General features: G+C 32.1%; 1 protein-coding gene across 1 annotated transcript; it reads right to left on the bottom strand.

Annotated features, from left to right (window-relative positions):
* Positions 1 to 3,351: 3,351 nt before the first annotated feature.
* Positions 3,352 to 20,913, bottom strand: LOC143058111 (peroxisome proliferator-activated receptor gamma-like). The gene is made up of 8 exons (XM_076231574.1): positions 20,754 to 20,913; positions 11,435 to 11,655; positions 10,782 to 10,892; positions 10,149 to 10,293; positions 9,228 to 9,415; positions 6,631 to 6,837; positions 5,622 to 5,820; positions 3,352 to 3,662 (listed from the first exon to the last, which is right to left on the bottom strand). Exons 1-8 carry the CDS (start codon positions 20,857 to 20,859, stop codon positions 3,352 to 3,354), a joined length of 1,488 nt encoding a protein of 495 aa, XP_076087689.1. The 5' UTR covers positions 20,860 to 20,913.
* Between the last annotated feature and the right edge of the window lie 586 nt (positions 20,914 to 21,499).

The raw sequence follows: 21,499 nt of genomic DNA, 5'->3' as shown, positions 1-21,499 counted from the left end.
ATTTACTAAATTAAGTGGTTTAACATAGTTTTTTTATCAAGGTAACAAAGTTGATAAAACTGAATATATATTTCACTACTAAAAACCAAAATCCATGATGGGTGTTTAAAAATACTTGATATGATAGGAAATTCATGGGAGTGACCCACAAATTATGGGTCAGTTGACAGGTATGAGTAATATGTTTATGCTTAGTACAATGTATTTTACATTTGGTTGATTTCAGAAAAATTATTCAAAGAAAATCGTTGAAACTTAAATTCTCTGAAAAAACATACATTATGTATTTGTGGCCTACAATATCCTGTTTACAACTTGTCTAAAAAACATCAATAAACTAGAGGCTCTTAAGAGCCTGTGTCACTCACCTTGGTCTATGTGCATATTAAACAAAGGACACAGATGGATTCATGACAAAATTGTGTTTTGGTGATGGTGATGTGTTTGAAATTCTTACTTTACTGAATGTTCTTTTGACTTACAATTATCTGTATCTATAATGAACAGCAACCCAACAACCGGTTGTCCAATTGATCTGAAAATTTCAGGGCAGATAGATATTGACTTGATAAACAATTTAACCCCTGTCATATTTGCTCTAAATGTTTTAGTTTCAAAGGTATAAGCCAAAATCTACATTTTACCCCTATGTTCTATTTTTAGCCATGGTGGCCATCTTGGTTGGTTGGTTGGGTCACTGCACACATTTTTTAAACTAGATACCCCAATGATGATTGTGGCCAAGTTTGGTTAAATTTGGCCCTGTAGTTTCAGAGGAGATTTTTGTAAAAGATTATAAAAATTTATGAAAAATTGGTAAAAAATGACTATAAAGGGCAATAACTCCTTAACGGACAACTGACCACTTTGATCATGATGACTTATTTGTAGATCTTACTTTGCTGAACATTATTGCTGTTTTCAGTTTATCTCTATCTATAATAGTATTCAAGATAATAACCAAAAACAACAAAATTTCTTTAAAATTACCAATTCAGGGGCAGCACCCCAACAACTGGTTGTTCCGATTCATCTGAAAATTTCAGAGTAGATAGATCTTCACTTAGTAAACAATTTTACCCCATGCCAGATTGGCTCTAAATGCTTTGGTTTCAGAGTTATAAGCCAAAATATACATTTTACCCATATGTTCTATTTTTAGCCATAGTGGCCATCTTGGTTGGTTTGCCGGGTCACCGGACACATTTTTTAAACTAGATTCCCCAATGATGATTGTGGCCAAGTTTGGTAAAATTTGGCCCAGTAGTTTCAGAGGAGAAGATTTTTGTAAAAGTTAACGACAGATGACGATGGACGACAGACGCCAAGTGATGGGAAAAGCTCAGTTGGACCTGTGGGCCAGGTGAGCTAAAAAGGGTCTGTTAAATTATAATTCTAATATCTCTTTCAAAATCAACATTATATTACAATTAAATAACCTGTTTTGTCTTTACACCGGTTTTCTTTTGAGCTTGGATAGTCTTCATTGTCAGAACCAATACACTCAATAAATAATTTGTACTAATACATACATAAATATATTTATAATTATTTTGAGGACTACTTGATTTGGAATGATATACAAATTATGAAACTTTTACAAACATAAATAAACAAAATTAATAAGATACATTCCATAAAATTAAACAAAATAACTTTCCAAACTTTTTAAACTGAAAGGTGTTTTTTTTTTATGTCACAAAAATGAATTAAATAGAAATGAAAGACAAAATTTCAAACACACGCAAATATTACTGAGGACTCATGTCTATAAGGAAAAAAAATAACAATAAACTTGGGCAAGAACTTTTTTTTACTGTTCATTATAATGTTTTATAATTATTAACTGTTGTATTTACAACTGTAACAAGGTCTGTGTAAGTTTCATCTTAACAAACAAGCAAATGATATTTCATTGTTCTCTCAATACAGTCAGACAAATTAGCTCTAATATAACAGTGATCTCTTTAAAAAAATATCTAGAACCATTACAAAATTGTACTGATACAGAATAAATATCTAAAACTAAAGCCAATTTTTATCTAATACAGAAAAAAACCATCTAGAACTAAAGACCAATTTTGTACTGATACAGAATAAACATCTAGAACTAAAGGCCAATTTTGTACTGATACAGAATAAAACATCTAGAACTAAAGGCCAATTTTGATCTAATACAGAATAAATACTGTGGACTCAGTCACTATTATTGTCGTAAACCAATTAATGTGGGTTTTGTTGGTACAGGTCAATAACAAATTCAAATGTTCAACCAATAACAAATTTTCTATAAGCTTGGTATTCAGAGTTTGGCAAAACCATGAAAAAAAATATCCTCGGAAATGCAAGTGTTCCTCAATTGACGAAAATTGATAACCACAAAATAAATGAGTCCACAGTATCTAGAACTAAATAAACTCATCATATTTACCAGGACTAAATTTTATATATATGCCAGACGCGCGAAAAGACTCATCAGTGACGCTCAAATCCAAAAAAGTTAAAAAGGCCAAATAAACTACGAAGTTGAAGAGCATTGAGGACCAAATTTCCTAAAAGTTTTGCCAAATACAGGTAAGGTAATCTATGCCTAAGGTAGAAAATCCTTAGTATTACAAAAAATTCAAAATTTTATAAACAGTTAAAAAAGACCAACTTGAGTCCAATACAAAATAAATGTCTAGAACTAAAGACCAATTTTTGTCCTATACAGAATAAATATTGAGAACTAAAGACCAATTTTGCACAAAAAATAAATTGCATTAGAGATACTGAGGTAGTATTGTCTTTCGATCATTTAGTACAAAAACATGCATGGTGCCATCTGCTTAATATGAGATCAAATCAAGAGATAAGTTTTAGAAAAATAATTTGTTTTCTGCTTAATATATATATTTGTGAATATCTGTGTAACATCTTATAAAAGGTATATGTGTGACTCAAAAAGAAAAGTATGGTAGATAAAATTACATCATGTAAAAGAAAATAAATTGGAACAAAAAGTTAAAATGTCATTGATGATCAATTACATGAGTTTCCAACAGATGAGCTATAAAAACAACATATATGTACAACAATTCACCGGTTAAAACATCATTGTGCTAGATAATGACCCCTTCCATCTCCCAATAGCACAACAAAAAGTTTACGCCATGTAAGTGTAAAAGGTAACATAATTTGTTGGGCTTCAGACCAATAAAATTTTAACTTAAATATTTCCATTGTCACTTTGACCAGATATAGTGTTGCAGGTCAACATAAAAAGATTGAATGCTTACTATATGATCCTTCTATATATTAAACATTTCTTTGATTAATGGTGCAGTGTCAGACAAATCCTTTGAAACACAATCATCCAAAACAACGCCACTTATTTCCCAATCTTGTTATGCTGGTCACAGATCTTCGCCAAGCTGTTGAGGCATTTGGACAAAACATCAGAATTGGGATCACAGACAAATCCTTTGATTTGTCAATGATCCCAATTCTGATGTTTTGTCCAAATGCCTCAACAGCTTGGCGAAGATCTGTGACCAGCATAACAAGATTGGGAAATAAGTGGCGTTGTTTTGGATGATTGTGTTTCAATTCGATTCTCAAAGCTTGAAGTAGATCTTGTTGTATTTTGTCTATTTCTATTGGACTTTGAAGAAAAGGATTTTCTGTGAAAAAAAATTGTTTCTTATTATTATGAAATTACAAACATTATAATTATTATCAGTAGTTTAGTATATCACACAGTAAATAATGATCACATGAAGCATGAAAACAAAGGAGTAGGGGCAATAAGGCCCTTATTTGGCCCAAAAATTACTGCAAATTTAGAAGTTATCATACATATTCTTAAATTACTGAAAACTTGACTTAGGTATTAAGGTACTAAGAAAAACAAAACAAATTTGACATCGAACACGTTACCATGGCAACAAATCATGACTTAATTTGCATATTTTGTTTAATCTCATGATTTTCCTTGTTTTTCATCAAATTTTAAGTATATTTTAGATTGAAAAAGTATGTGTGTACCCAAGAAACAACTTTATTTTTGGTGAGATTATGCCCATAGATATAATAAAGCTTCTGTTAAATTATTTTGTTGTTTCTCGGCTGCGCAGGATGTTTCCACAACGGAAATACAGATAGAAAACTGCATAAGTTCTGTATTTTTCATCGTTTTTGTGAAAAAAGTACACATTATGACGTAATTGTGACGTCATCAGATAAAAATCTTTATGTTTTTTATTTATATTTCTTGACCCTATGAATTTCTAAACATTATGTGCCAATTTGAAATAGTTATCAAACATTTTATTTTCTTGGGCCAAAACTAGGCCTTAATGCCCCTACTTCTTTCAGGATGTTCTAAATTGTAGCTTCTACAAAATTGTGACAAAAAACATCAATACATGGCCGCTACATATGTTTGAATATATCAGTAATCAGTAAACAGGAGGTTGATAAATTATAGAATATATCAGTAATCAGTAAACAGGAGGTTGATAAATTATAGAATATATCAGTAATCAGTAAACAGGAGGTTGATAAATTATAGAATATATCAGTAATCAGTAAACAGGAGGTTGATAAATTATAGAACTAAAAATGCATCATACTGAATTGCATGCCTCTGTAGGATGTCTGATTACATTTAACACATGTTTAAGGAAACTAATCACAGTTCACCAGAAGATTGCAAGGAAAATATCATATATATGGCAGTTACTTGTATTCTGAAAAACCGAAACATGAAAATAAATGAATAACACTGCATAACATGTTATAGCATGTTTACATGATGACAGATATCAAATTTCCAGAAGCTCTGATTTGCAGTGCCTAAGAATTTTATGGGACAACAGAAATATAAACAGGGTAAAACAGTATTCCCCCTTGGTTCAATGATATGGATAACATTATACATGTAGCTACAATAAACTAGTTTCATATGAACTTCAGGGGCGGATCCAGCCATTTTAAAAAGGGGGGGTCCCAACCCAGAGTAAAGGGGGGGTTCCAGCTATATGCTCCCATTCAAATGCATTGATCGGCCAAAAAAAGGGGGGTTCCAACCCCCGAAACCCCCCTGGATCCGCCTCATGATTCTGATTTATTTTCACTCAATTGAAAAAGACCTATAATACAGTCAGTGGACAAAAGTGAGTTCTCACTTGAAAAAAATATTTCCAAGTCACTACATGACTGATTCTTATGAAATATATACCAAAAGATGTAGAAATGTTTAAAGCTTTATTATTTATTCAGACTAATTTTAATTAACACAAAGACAAATATTTCTGGGAAAGTTTGAAGAAAAGGATTTTCTGTGAAAAATATTCTAACAAAATTAAAATCCTAAAAATTTGCTTATGCATTTAACCATTCAGAAAACACAAAAATTATGGCCAAACAATAAAATTTCAGACATTTCTACATCTTATGTTATCTTAATTCTAAAAATCGCCCAAAAAGTCAATTGGTAATATTTTTTTGAAAAATAACAATTTTAGTTGAAATGATAGCACATTTTTTTAATGGGAACTCACTTTTGTCAACTGAAAATTTCAATATCAATAGTGAGGTGAACAATCTATATTTATCCTGAATTGTAGATGGTTACTTACCTGAGAAACAAAGTGTGGCACAAAACAAGGAAATCTCGGATTGTAGCAGTTCAAATTTCTTCAACTTTTCGTAAAACTTCCAAATCTGACCAAAAAGTTGTCGGACAATCCTACATTCTTCTAGCAAACTTTTGTTGAGGATTAAATTCATCTCCATTCCAGGAATTTTAAATTTCACATCTTCCACTAATGGACTCATCTAAAAAAAATAATGAAATTTTTATTTTTCACATAATTGATTGAGAAGGATTTAATATCATGCACAAACAGTTATCAGTTACTATGGGTAACGTTTCTGTACATTGTGACAAAAAAAATATTCTTTTTTGAATTTGGGGGAATTGTATTATTGATTGTGTACCTTAAGGTGGTACCTAACACTACAGGGAGATAACTCTGTAAAATCAGCTGAACGTTTTAACTACGTTGCGTTGTTAAGAGAATATTAAGCTTCTCAATGATCAAAATTAGTGTTTGTCAAACTGCTATACAACCAGTGTAATTTTTCTGATAAAATGGTTGGTTCAAATTTTTTGAAATTTTTATATTTTTGTCAAAGGGCCAAAGTAATTACTTTGTCAAAATTTTATGAAAATTAAATGAGCCAAATTGATTTTAGTGAAAGTGTTAGATATCACCTTAAATCTTTCCAAATTTTGGTAAATAAGTTAAATTATAATGGGTCTTTAAACCTTTGCTTATCTAATCAATCTCCAAATGTTACAAATATAAGGTAGATAGAATATTCTTTACAGTAATAAAAGTTTCAGTTTATAAAACATAACCTTTCATTTCCAATATAAAGCCAATGATTTTTGTTCTGAGTAAGATTATAAGAGCTGATGTTAGAGAAGTTTCTAATTATGATCAGTTTATCTGAGACTTTATTCAATTTATCCTTTTGTTTTTAGGGCTTTTCCAAAAAAAAATATATATTTTTGCTTCAATACAATTTCCCTAAGCACTTAAATATTTTAACCCATAATGCATCTGCATTTAGCAGACTTACCGCTACTATAGCAACAGACATAGATGCCTGCTTCATTAATGTTATCTGATCATAGGTTGATAGCTCCAAAAATCCAGGTAGTTGTTTAGCAAATCTTACAGCTCCCTCCATTAATGGCAGCACTACTTCCTGATATTTGACATAAATCTTCCAATTCTCAAAATCTTCCTCCGATTCAAGTCGGTTTATCAAAATATCTTTGCTCTCCTAGAAAAGAAACTTAGTTTAAAATATTTTTCCAGGTTCTCTGTCTCATCCATTGCAATAATTTAGTTTCTGTTAATATTTTTATCAAAATGAAATTTAGATGAAAAGGCTAAACTCATTAGATCGAAACAAAGCAAACCAAACAACTAACAAATAAAGGGCTGCGCTTTAGTGCATGATACGCCCGTTGCTCTTTTAACTTGTCTTTTATGCTTTAAATGAATTTATATGATCAACTAGAAATATATATACAAATCAAAAGGGATGTTACATTAATATATTCACCAAAGTTTCATAAAATCCCCCTTTTTTAAGTATAAAAATTCATTACTTAAGAAAACGTAAAATCTAAAATTTATAAAAATGGAAAGGGAGCTTATGTCAATAGATATAAACAATTTATCAAAGTTGCATAAAATTTTGTGAAAGTGTTAGTTATTGGGCCAAAATTGGAAAATCACCCATTTTTTAAGCATAAAAATTCATAACACGGAAATGTAAAATCTGAAATTTATAAAAATTGAAAGGGAGCTTACATCAATAGATATAAACAATTCACTTAAGTTTCATGGACAGTGGTGAAAGCCTTTTTGAGTTACTGTCCGAAGTGTTGAAAATCCCCCTTTTTTTTATGAATAAAGCCCCATAAATCAAAAACATAAAATCTGAAATTTATAAAAATTGAAAGGGAGCTTACATCAATAGATATAAACAATTCAACAAAGTTTCATGGACATTGGTGAAAGCCTTTTTGAGTTATTGTCCGAAGTGTTGAAAATCCCCCTTTTTTTATGAATAAAGCCCCATAAATCCAAAACTTAAAATCTGAAATAAAAAAAAATCGAAAAGGAGCTTACGTCAATAGATATAAACAATTTACTTAAGTTTCATGGACATTGGTGAAAGCCTTTTTGAGTTATTGTCTGAAGTGTTGAAAATCCCCCTTTTTTTATGAATAAAGCCCCATAAATCCAAAACTTAAAATCTGAAATTAAAAAAAAACAAAAGGAGCTTACGTCAATAGATATAAACAATTTACTTAAGTTTCATGGACATTGGTGAAAGCCTTTTTGAGTTATTGTCCGAAGTGTTGAAAATCCCCCCTTTTTTATGAATAAAGCCCCATAAATCCAAAACTTAAAATCTGAAATTAAAAAAAAACGAAAGGGAGCTTACGTCAATAGATATAAACAATTCACTTAAGTTTCATGGAAATTGGTGAAAGTGTTTTTGAGTTATTGTCCGAAGTGTGGACGACGGATGACGGACGGACGGACGGACGGACAGACGGACAGACAGACGGACGGACGGACAGACGGACGGACAACAGTATACCATAATATGTCCCGTCTAAAAGACGACGGGCGTATAAAAATCGAAAGACAAACGTAACAATCTGAAAGGACTAGTAACTAAACCAGTTTTTTACTATTACTGTAGTAGAAATAATCTGTTTTGTATTCTATGGAGCATTATACAAATTTGTTTATCACCATCACAGAATTTTCGGAAGAACTTCTAATAGCAGTGAAATTAATCTTTTAACAGATCTAACTAGAAATTTTAAGATGATTTGATAAACCATTTGTGCTATTAGATACTTGCTTTGTTTTTCTTTGATAATTTAGTAAACTAATTGTGCTATCAGATACTAACTTGTTTTTATGATAATTTAGTAAACTAATTGTGCTATCAGATACTAACTTGTTTTTATGATAATTTAGTAAACTAATTGTGCTATCGGACAGACGGACAGACGGACAAATTATCAAAGAAAAACAAAGCAAGTATCTAATAGCAATGAGTAAGATACTAACTTGTTTTTATGATAATTTAGTAAACTAATTGTGATATCAGATACTAACTTGTTTTTATGATAATTTAGTAAACTAATTGTGCTATCAGATACTTACTTGTTTTTATGATAATTTAGTAAACTAATTGTGATATCAGATACTAACTTGTTTTTATGATAATTTAGTAAACTAATTGTGATATCAGATACTAACTTGTTTTTATGATAATTTAGTAAACTAATTGTGCTATCAGATACTTACTTGTTTTTATGATAATTTAGTAAACTAATTGTGATATCAGATACTAACTTGTTTTTATGATAATTTAGTAAACTAATTGTGCTATCAGATACTAACTTGTTTTTATGATAATTTAGTAAACTAATTGTGCTATCAGACACTAACTTGTTTTTATGATAATTTAGTAAACTAATTGTGATATCAGATACTAACTTGTTTTACGATAATTTAGTAAACTAATTGTGATATCAGATACTAACTTGTTTTATGATAATTTAGTAAACTAATTGTGATATCAGATACTAACTTGTTTTATGATAATTTAGTAAACTAATTGTGATATCAGATACTCACTTGTTTATCTTCATCCCCGCCATTGAATTTGAGTAGAATTTCCACAACATGTTGATGAAATGATTGTTTTATAATATCTGTTATAGATCGTAACTCTAGTATCCTCACACTGCTGTTTTCTTCCAATTCTTCTTTGTCAGCCATTAACTTTTCTCTTTCAACTTTTGGCATTCTTCCAAATCTTACAGCTGCAATTAAAAGAAAGATAATAATTAAATCTTCAAAAGTCATTAAGTAATGAGCAAAATGACATTAATAGGATAATTGTAATTCGCTTTGATAATAGTAATCTATTTGGGTAATTGTAATTCGCTTTGATAATAGTAATCTATTTGGGTAATTGTAATTTGCTTTGATAATAGTAATCTATTTGGGTAATTGTAATTCGCTTTGATAATAGTAATCTATTTGGGTAATTGTAATTTGCTTTGATAATAGTAATCTATTTGGGTAATTGTAATTTGCTTTGATAATAGTAATCTATTTGAGTAATTGTAATTCGCTTTGATAATAGTAATCTATTTGGATAATTGTAATTCGCTTTGATAGTAGTAATCTATTTAGGTAATTGTAATTCACTTTGATAATAGTAATCTATTTGGATAATTGTAGTTCGCTTTGATAATAGTAATCTATTTGGGTAATTGTAATTCACTTTGATAATAGTAATCTATTTGGGTAATTGTAATTTGCTTGGATACAAGTAATTTGTTTGGAGTATAGTAATTTGTTTGGATTTCAGTAATTTGCTTTGACCATATTAATTTGCTTGGATTCTTTATATGACTTTGAGGCTGAAAGATAGAAATTAACATGTAATGAGAGATATGATAAATGGCTTCTTGTCACTCATATTTTTACCAGATTTTCATTGCATCCATATCAAGGTCTAATTCAACCATGGTTAAGATATAAACTTACCATCCTGAGACATCCCTGCCCGTAAACATCTCTGAAATCTGCAGTGCTGGCATTTATTTCTGGATCCTAATGACAGCTTACATTGTTTCAGTGCTCGACATGGCTTATACACCAAGTTTTTCTTTATGGTCCTTCTAAAAAATCCCTGCAAATACATTTAACTATGTAAAAATACTTGCAATACATTTGAAAATATTTAAGCAGACAAAGCATACTCCTCTCTTAAAAGCATTGTAAAAAATTTAAGAAAACCCTGTACTTATTATTTATTTTCTTTTGAAAAATGCAATCAAGAAGACATATAAAAACAGGTACAAAAGAGAAACTTAGAAATCGAAATATTGAAATGGCTCTAACGCAAAAACATGGTTGAAAAGCATGCTTGAAAAATGTACTATAAATCAAAAGGGAAGTAACTCATGTCCATAAAATTATCACATCAATATAGACAATTATGTAAAAAGCTTAAAAGATTAAAAAAACGACGTAAGCATATTTTTAAAAGTATTTTACTACCTTTTTGCAACAATTTCTGAGTTAACTCAGACAGATTTTTACACTATACGAGGAACTAATACTGCATTTATAGAAACAAGAGACCTACAGTCTGTTACTATCAAAAGTTCTACTAACCTTACAACCTTCACATGAATGTACTCCATAATGGAACCCTGAGGCTTTATCACCACAAATTCTACACAATACAGCAAGCTCTGTTGTATATAGTTGTTTCGGAGGTGGTAACTGAAAAATTAAATAAAATTCATTTAAATGTAGGTTATTCTATCTAGTCATATATCAATATATATGACAAATTTTATTTTAGCAGTATGCCTCAGTGGTTGAGTGGTCTATTGCACATGTATTGGACTCCAGTCAACTAGTTGTCAGTGCATGTATCTTTGAGTCCTCTCAGATCTGTCTTCAGTGTCTATTAGTTGTATAAGTACCCTGCAAAGCCTACTCTGCTTTTTGATAGCCGACTGTGCAGAATGGGTTTTACTCATTGTTGAAGGCCTTATATTGACCTATAGAACAGTTGTTAATTTTTGTGTTATTTGGTCTCTTGTGGAGAGCTGTCTCATTGACAATCATACCAAATCTTCATTTTTTTTATAGGATTGTCAGTTTTCCTGCCTAAGTTTGATTCTTTTCTTTTTGGAATCTAGCTCAAACAAACAAAAAATAACCTGACCTGCAAATTGTGCAGAGAGTGCAGTTTAGATACCAACAATGAATCAATCAATACTAAGCATTCAATCTTTGGTTGGGTTGTTGTCTCTTACCCTTTTGTTGTATGGTTTTGATTTTTGAACTCGTTCATCAGAAGCAGACGACACCTGAATATCTTCTGTAGATGTAACTATGGCAACAGGTGAACCTGGTTGGTTTGGTGATGGATATGATGACAATGAATCTCCACTTCCAGATAATGATTGTGGTTCCTGTGGTCTTCCATTAAAATCCATCATTATATTCTCAAAATAATCTTGATCCATCGGAAAATCTGCAAGATAAAAAGGGACCATTCAATATTGTTATATTCAATACTCAAATTTGTGATATTTTCCTACGAACTAGTGTCTCAGTCGATTATTTCATGGCTCCTATAGCTAGTGTCTTAGTCTTTTTTCTTTCAGAAATGATTTCATGACTCCTTAGACCCTTCCCTAGATTTTCCATCAAACATGATGGAATTTTGTGATGGAACAAATGCCACCAAATTCCATCAGTTGATGGAGTATTGGAACAACTTTCCATCAACTTTCCATCAATGCTGGAAAATGGTTGATGGAAATTGTTTGATGGAAAACTGATGGCATGATTTCCATCTGATGGATAATTGATGGTATTTTTGCCATCTGAAGGATAATTGATGGAACATTTTAACTGATGGAATATTTTCCATTACATGTAAAATGATGGAAACTTGATGGAGAATCGACCATCAGATGGAAGCATATTCTGTGATTTAATAAAACATTGTATTTGTTCTCTGTCATCTATAGGTACACCTGTTACATGTTTGTATCGTTTAGTTCAATGCATGCCCTATTGAACTTGCTGTCCTTAAAGTTGAATTTTTTAATGGGAAATTCTGCAAAATAAAAGTAAAAGAATCAAGCATATAAAAGAATTAGTTGAAATTATAAAGATATAAAGTTAGTTGCAGTTACATTCGTACTCAATTCTGAAATTGTCAAATGAAAATAACACTTTTTCAAAAAATTTGTATAAATGTGTCACTTGCAGGGGCAATATCTAAAGAGGTTGTCCTTTCTTTTTTTGTTCAATATTTGTTTTTTTCATAATCATTGTACAAAAATGTACTATTAACATAATGGCCCTGTTTAGATATTAATTTTGGTGGGTAGTGTACATACTATACATGTATATATAAAGATATATTGTTTTGTCATTTGTGAATATATAAATGTCTTATTGTCTGTCATACCACAGATCTCTAATTTTATAGCAAGATTACTTTATTAGAAGTTCTATTTTATAAAACAAATAATGTTTTAAAATGAAACAAAATATGACTCCTGTCCTACATTATTCTATAATAATTTATATGAATATTTTTTGTGTCATAAAAAATTGGTCTCTTGTGGAGAGTTGTCTCATTGGCAATCATACCAAATCTATTTTATTAATATTTTTTTATTTTGCAGAATTTCCCATCAACAAATTCAACTTTAAGGAAAGTTCAATAGGGCATGCACTGAACTAAACGATACACACATGTAACAGGTGTACCTATAGATGACAGAGAACAAATACAATGTTTTATTAAATCACAGAATATGCTTCCATCTGATGGTCGATTCTCCATCAAGTTTCCATCATTTTACATGTAATTTTCAATTATCCATCAGATGGCAAAAATACCATCAATTATCCATCAGTTGGAAATTATGTCATCAGTTTTCCATCAAACAATTTCCATCAACCATTTTCCAGCATTGATGGAAAGTTGATGGAAAGTTGTTCCAATACTCCATCAACTGATGGAATTTGGCGGCATTAAGTGTTCCATCACAAAATTCCATCATGTTTGATGGAAAATCTAGGGAAGGGTATTGTGTATTATAGTTTCATGAAATTTGGATGAGAAAAATATTAGTTAGCATGTGCAAATTTAAAAAAAAATGCAATTTCAAGTTATAACAGGGCATTTACATGATATAACTCTATAGAACAGTAATAAAAGAGACTCACTGCCAAAATTTGAAGTCTGTTTGTAAGTTTGGGTTCTAGTATTAAAAAAAAAATTGTATTGTGCATGAGTTGAAATTTACATGCATCTAACTTAATTCAGAGTTCGGAATGTGGTAATTATTGTTTTTAAATTAAAAGATTTCAGTTGTAAATAACAGGTGTTTTTTATAAAAAAAATTGCAGTGGTAGTTTTTAGTTCTTATATTCAATTATTTAACAATTACTTTATTGTTAAATTACCTTTTTAAATTTTGAGACATTAAAAAAAAAATTCTTAGATGAATTCATATTTCCTACATTTCGCAATATTGAAAATTCAAAAGTAAAGACTTTCCTGATAAAGTAATTAACGTCATTAACAGGCTAGACATAATGTCAGAGAATTTAAATCTATATCCTATATATAAAGGTATACATTAGTGATTTGTTATGCAACATTTATCAAATTAAAGGGCAAAAAAGTGATGATCAAAAAGAGTTCAAATCACAGTAGGTGACTCAAGGTAGGTGAGGGGTAAAAATAATTGATGTTTCTGACATGATCACATTGACTCAATGTTTATTACTATGTATGGTGCAAGAAGGTTGTACGATTATATGGGTTACATGTCCACTCCAGTGGTTCATTGATTTATTAATTTTACCATCACCACCCTCTTTAATTCGATTCATTTCACTTATGGATTTTACATTATAATTTTTGTCTTTAATGAACTCGTTGGCGATTGATTGTACTATAATCTGTTGTATATTTATCAGTACAGTTACATTTAACAAAGAAAAGATCAAAGAAAACAGCTATTTGGCTTTAATGCATTTATTATGAGAAAAGAAATACACATCAAAAAAGCCATTTTCATGGTAACATTCATTAAATATTAACTATTTGTCTCAGCCAATGATATGATACAAATTCAAGGTCATTTCTGTCACTTCCTCCTTGTATATTGTCCCCCCTTTACTGTCTACATTTTAATCCCTACAACAATCCTTTTACTACTAACATATAAAGTGACTTTATTATTATTGAAGTATTATTTAATCATTTCTCCCTAATTGACCTGTAAAGGTATTACAAGGACACATAAGCACTTATTTACTTCTTTGTCCCATTAATCAATAACTGACCTCATTTCTCATGTAAAAAACATGTTTGAGATCTTCCCTCATGTCATCAAATATTATTTTTAGCCAAAAAGGTAAACTAGCGAACAGTTATGTTTTGTTTCATATAAGTAGAGATGTTAGGGTGACATGACACAAGTAGTAGGTCATCCTGACCTAAGTGACAGAGCTGATGAAAAGGAGGAATTTATTGAACCAGAAACACATATATGATAAAATATATGTCTCTTATTAAACTAATCATTATCTTTCAGATATTACAACCATTTTTTTACTATAAATTTTTGAATATCTTATATTATAGGGTTATTGCATGAATACTGGGGAATATTGTCCTGAGTAGAATTTTATATTGCACGAGCTTGTGAGTGCAATATATGTTCTACGAGGGACAATATTCCCCAATATTCATGCAATAACCCTTTTAATGTATAGCAATATAATATTTGGAAGTAAAAATTGGTTTATACTAAGAATTTGACGTTGATGACGTCATGAATTTGAAAATTTATTGCACTAGTGCAATATTGGAATTTATTGCACTCTAACTTTTGGTTACTTTCTGTGGGAAATATTATATTGCTATACAATAAATTACAATACTGTGGACTCCTTATTCATGTTATTATTCGTTGGATACTAAGTTTTCTGGCTTTCATGGGAAATTCAATGTTCAACAATAACAAATTTTTCCATCAGCTATATCAGACTTTTGCAAAACCAATAAATTAAATATCCAAGAACATGCAAGTTTTCCGTAATCCACAAAAATTGGTACCCACAAAAAATAAATGAATCCACAGTAGTTATAGATGTTGAGATGACATCTTCATTGGAGGATCCAGGGGGGGGGGTGTTCCGGGGGTTGGAACCCCCCCTTTTTTTGGACGATCAATGCATTTGAATGGGAGCATATAGTTGGAACCCCCCCCTTTACTCTGGATTGGGAACCATCCCTTTTTAAAATGGCTGGATCCTCCGCTGCATCTTTGACCATTGTCCAATAACATAACATATAAAAATGGGAAACCAAAATCAACCAAATGAGTATTTTCAATGAGCACAATATTCTCAATGTTGTATTACATTTTGAGCAATTCAGACTTTTTCAGGGTTATAATATCAGAAGCTTCAGTAAATGACCCTTAACATAGATATTAATGAGACAAAAGCTGAAGGAGGAGCAAAGGTTATAAAAAAAAAAAGATGATGTGAGGCTATATGTCAATGAGACAAAAAGCTACGGCAGGAATAAAGGTTATGAATAAAAGAAGATGTGGCGCATATTTATATCAAACAACACTTCACATCAACTTTATTAACTGATTATTATCTATTTTAAGTGTTTTAAAAATAAGGACATGTGGATTGAGAATACAAATTCTTAATTTGAACCATAAATGTTTTCAGAAAAAGTCATAAATTTTCAACTTTTTTATTATATTATCTGTGTTTGTACACCACACGTGTCATTCAACATGGTATCCTGCAGTAGGCGCTAGCTCTTAAAAAACTACCATTTAACTAGGTACATTGCACTAAGTATTAACCATTTTCTTAAAGTGTGCCATTTAACATTTTGTATAGCACAAGGAAATGGCTTGATAAAAAACTGTGCCGTTCCTTATCACATGGAACACTGAACCACTAAATTGATTTTTACATAAAATACTATGAACTACATCAAATAAGTGGGTCTTTTAATTTTTTAAACACAATTAATTATTTGCTAAAGGAGAGGGTAGAATCTGGAAAATAATTAGCTTTACTGCTCTATACCAGTTTTGGGTAGAATGTTCTTAAATCAGCTTTTTCTAATATTGGGTACATTGGCAATATAGGCATATCATTTAAAAAGTCAAAGACTAACCTATTTGCTATTTTGAAAAGTCCTCTATCTAGCAGGTTAAAAATTTCACCAATAATAGTATCCAATTTTGTTTATTTCCATCAGTAAACTGAGTAAAATAAGCAAAAACAAATTGTCTTCTCCTTTTATATAAAAATAACTGAACTATTGAAATAGGTATACATATTATAGAAAGACCAATTTTAATCAGTTAGAGACCATATATAGTCTGTCTCATTGTGTTTTGATCAGCAAGATTATCCAAAGTTTACATCTCATTCAGCATGATTCATTCTTGATCAATTGTGGCTTACCTTTGCTAGTTTCCAGTAGTAGAGAAAAATCTTGATCCTGATTTTCCAAAGCAAGTGCCATCTTTAATTCTTTTTGCGCAAGTTCGTGATAATTTTGTTCATAACACCAAAGAAGATTTTGTATATAGAATTTTACTTTTAATAAGGGCCAAGAGTGGAAAAGGAAAATGATAAACATATAACAGTTGTAAGCCTACCTAATTTTGAGTCAGGTAATTTTAACCATGTGCACTCCTTTGTCTTAGTTTGTTCATCAGGGATCACCCCTGGTTTAAATTAATGTGAGGTTTGTGTCACCCAGTCCTCTATGTTGTAGAGATCACCCCTGGTTTAAATTAATGTGAGGTTTGTGTCACCAGTCCTCTCTCTATGTTGTAGGGATCACCCCTGGTTTAAATTAATGTGAGGTTTGTGTCACCCAGTCCTCTATGTTGTAGAGATCACCCCTGGTTTAAATTAATGTGAGGTTTGTGTCACCAGTCCTCTCTCTATGTTGTAGGGATCACCCCTGGTTTAAATTAATGTGAGGTTTGTGTCACCCAGTCCTCTATGTTGTAGAGATCACCCCTGGTTTAATGTGAGGTTTGTGTCACCCAGTCCTCTATGTTGTAGAGATCACCCCTGGTTTAATGTGAGGTTTGTGTCACCCAGTCCTCTATGTTGTAGGGATCATCCCTGGTTTAATGTGAGGTTTGTGTCACCCAGTCCTCTATGTTGTAGGGATCACCCCTGGTTTAAATTAATGTGAGGTTTGTGTCACCCAGTCCTCTATGTTGTAGGGATCACCCCTGGTTTAAATTAATGTGAGGTTTGTGTCACCCAGTCCTCTATGTTGTAGAGATCACCCCTGGTTTAATGTGAGGTTTGTGTCACCCAGTCCTCTATGTTGTAGGGATCACCCCTGGTTTAAATTAATGTGAGGTTTGTGTCACCCAGTCCTCTATGTTGTAGGGATCACCCCTAGTTTAATGTGAGGTTTGTGTCACCCAGTCCTCTATGTTGTAGAGATCACCCCTGGTTTAATGTGAGGTTTGTGTCACCCAGTCCTCTATGTTGTAGGGATCACCCCTGGTTTAAATTAATGTGAGGTTTGTGTCACCCAGTCCTCTATGTTGTAGAGATCACCCCTGGTTTAATGTGAGGTTTGTGTCACCCAGTCCTCTATGTTGTAGGGATCACCCCTGGTTTATTGTGAGGTTTGTGTCACCTAGTCCTCTATGTTGTAGGGATCATCCCTGGTTTAATGTGAGGTTTGTGTCACCCAGTCCTCTATGTTGTAGGGATCACCCCTGGTTCAATGTGAGGTTTGTGTCACTCAGTCCTCTATGTTGTAGGGATCACCCCTAGTTTAATGTGAGGTTTGTGTCACCCAGTCCTCTATGTTGTAGGGATCACCCCTAGTTTAATGTGAGGTTTGTGTCACCCAGTCCTCTATGTTGTAGGGATCACCCCTAGTTTAATGTGAGGTTTGTGTCACCCAGTCCTCTATGTTGTAGGGATCACCCCTGGTTTAAATTAATGTGAGGTTTGTGTCACCCAGTCCTCTATGTTGTAGAGATCACCCCTGGTTTAATGTGAGGTTTGTGTCACCCAGTCCTCTATGTTGTAGGGATCACCCCTGGTTTAATGTGAGGTTTGTGTCACCCAGTCCTCTATGTTGTAGGGATCACCCCTGGTTTAATGTGAGGTTTGTGTCACCCAGTCCTCTATGTTGTAGGGATCACCCCTGGTTTAATGTGAGGTTTGTGTCACCTAGTCCTCTATGTTGTAGAGATCACCCCTGGTTTAATGTGAGGTTTGTGTCACCCAGTCCTCTATGTTGTAGGGATCACCCCTAGTTTAATGTGAGGTTTGTGTCACCCAGTCCTCTATATTGTAGGGATCACCCCTAGTTTAATGTGAGGTTTGTGTCACCCAGTCCTCTATATTGTGTTTTGCATACTGTTGTTTTCTTACTTTTTTCGCCATGGCTTAACTAGTTTTTGAGTTTTAAGGGTCCTACTAAAATGCGCCCGGGAGCGCCCGGGTGAAGAAAAAGCGCCCGGGGAAAAGAAAAAGCGCCCGGAGAAGAAAATATAGTGCCCGGGGAACAGAAAAAGCGCCCGGGGAAAATATATTTATATTTTATTGGCATGAGACACCTTTGTTAAGTTATGAAAATTGATTTTTTTTTCATTTTAGACTAGTAATTTGCCAATTCAGATAATATATGAGTTTGTAATAAAGCACAAAAACAAGTATGAATATTTCAATTTTAACAATAATATATGAATACTATTTCGAAAGACTGATAATAATGGATCACAGTTTATGCGGAAGATTTATAACATGTAAGACATCAAAAGACATGTTTTTCAAAAACAATATGTACCGTAGTTAAAACAAGGGGGTAAAAAGCAGAAGTTTGGTTTAAATTTAAGTCTAAGCATTAAAACCCCCGTAAACCATAGCCATTGAAACAGTTTTAGTTTTATAAAAAGATATAATAAATCTATCTCAGCATCTGTATTAAAAGTGTTCACCATGCCGTTGCGAAAATATTAGACCTCTGGCACCGATTATTTTTAGTAACAAAATATACATTTTGATCGAGGACAATGTCTTTCATGATTCTTCTATATACTCTTATTTATATTTATTTACTTACTTTAATATACAATTTTGAAATCTAAAATGTAAAAGTACAACAACACTTTATATGTAGCATCATACATATCCCCATTTATATTAAGGACAAAACAAGCAATGATTAGTTATTTATAAGGAAAAAAGATATTGTTATAAAATATTATTATTTTCTTCTCCCGGGCGCTAATTTTCTTCTCCGGGCGCTAATTTTCCTTCTCCGGTCGCTCTTTCTTTTCCCCGGGCGCTTTTTCTTTTCCCGGGCGCTTTTTAGTAGGACCGAGTTTAAATGTCCCTTTGTTTTTTTTTGCCTCCCCAATTTGTATTACAAGAGAACTACAATTTTGATGGTTTTTTTTAATTGTTGTCCTGTGTGGAGTCACATGTCGGAGGTTTTTGTGGATTGTTGTATTGTGTGGAGGTTTTAGTGGATTGTTGTACTGTGTGCAGTCACATGTTAGAGGTTTTTGTGGACTGGTTTACTGTGAAGAGTCACATGTTAGAGGTTTTTGTGGATTGTTGTCCTGCATGGAGTCACATGTTGGTGGTTTTTGTGGATTGTTGTCCTATGTGGAGTCACATGTTGTGAGAGGTTTTTATGGATTGTTGTACTGTGTGGCATCACATGTTGGGAGGTTTTTTGTGAATTGTCCTGTGTGGAATCACATGTTGGTGGTTTTTGAGGATTGATGTACTGTGTGGAGTCACCTGTTGGGAGGTTTTTGTGGATTGTTGTCTTGTGTGGAGTCACATGTTGGGAGGTTTTTGTAGATTGGTGTACTGTGTGGAGAAACATGTTGGGAGGTTTTTGTGGATTGTTGTACTGTGTGGAGAAACATGTTGGAAGGTTTTTTGTGGATTGTTGTACTGTGTGGAGTCACATGTTGGTGGTTTTTTAGGATTGGTGTACTGTGTGGAGTCACATGTTGGTGGTTTTTGAGGATTGGTGTACTGTGTGGAGTCACATGTTAGAGGTTTTTGTGGATTGTTGTACTTTCCAGTATTCTTGATAGTTCCTGTTATACTTTATTGTCTTAACATAGTATTTTATATACAGACAATGAAACCATGTCTTAATACAATCTCAATATTGAGCAATGTTTATCCTAAAATTGTCAAAATATATTGCAAGAAACACCTGGTGCTATGTCCACACTTGTCCATGTTGTTTGACCATTGAGAAGTTTTTGATGTTGTTTATTCATAAATGATAATCAAAGGTTTCATCATTTTATTTACAAATGAGGACTGATAAGAAAAGACACAAGTTGTTAAAACCCCAATGCACTGTACTAATACATTTAAATGTTTTAAGCTGTATTAAACATTTCATTATATCAAATCAGCTTTCAAGTCATAGGACCAAATCATTAACAGAAACCAACATAAGTAGCAACTAAAATTAAAAATTCCCAAGAAATCAAAAAGGTAATTTTAAAACAAATAACAGATAAATATTAAAAAGCTTACCTGGTGAAGTTGAATTATATAAACTATTCTGACCAAAGTCCACTGGTAACATGTAGCTAACCATTATTGTAGAGTATTTCTGGTTATGGTCAAAATCATGTCGCATCCAGCTTGGTCTATGTCAGTGTGACTTAATAAAGGAACAGACTGACATTTAGTGTTTTTCTGAAATAGACTATAGTAAATATTTACTAAGCTCCACCTACATCTCTTTAGTTTGTTAACCTGAACAAACATTCATTGATTGGTGTTTACAGTCATTATAATGTCTAGCGATCAGCAATTATCATTTAAGTTCCAAGTAGATATTTATTTGTACTTCTATAAATATTAAAGCTAATCTCTGCCTTATTATGTGAGTTAAATCGAAAAAAGGGGGGGTTACATATTTTCCCTTTTGACAGTAACCTGTACTTCATATTCTAAATGACTGCAGAAATACATAATACAATGATATGTATTATAAATCTCAAATAGATTTGTACAATGGCAATAATTCAATCATCTACCTTTTTTTTTAATTGACTTATCAGAAGTTCAGACTTCTCATTGATAGTTAAATTTAGGTCATGATAAAGAGGTCACATCAGGTGAATGTCCAGGTCATTTAAGGCCAGATCACTTTATGGGTCATTATCCTTGAGTGAATGTTCATGCCTCTATCAGCTGACTACAAGCTACCAGTATGGTATTTATCGACACTAAATGTTTAACCAAGTGTTTAACCACTGGAATAAAATTATAAA

The sequence above is a fragment of the Mytilus galloprovincialis genome, chromosome 14, assembly GCF_965363235.1.
Source record: "Mytilus galloprovincialis chromosome 14, xbMytGall1.hap1.1, whole genome shotgun sequence".
Lineage (NCBI taxonomy): Eukaryota > Metazoa > Mollusca > Bivalvia > Mytilida > Mytilidae > Mytilus > Mytilus galloprovincialis.
The sequence above is the reverse complement of the archived record's forward strand: the minus strand, read 5'-3'. Positions and strand labels throughout refer to the sequence as shown.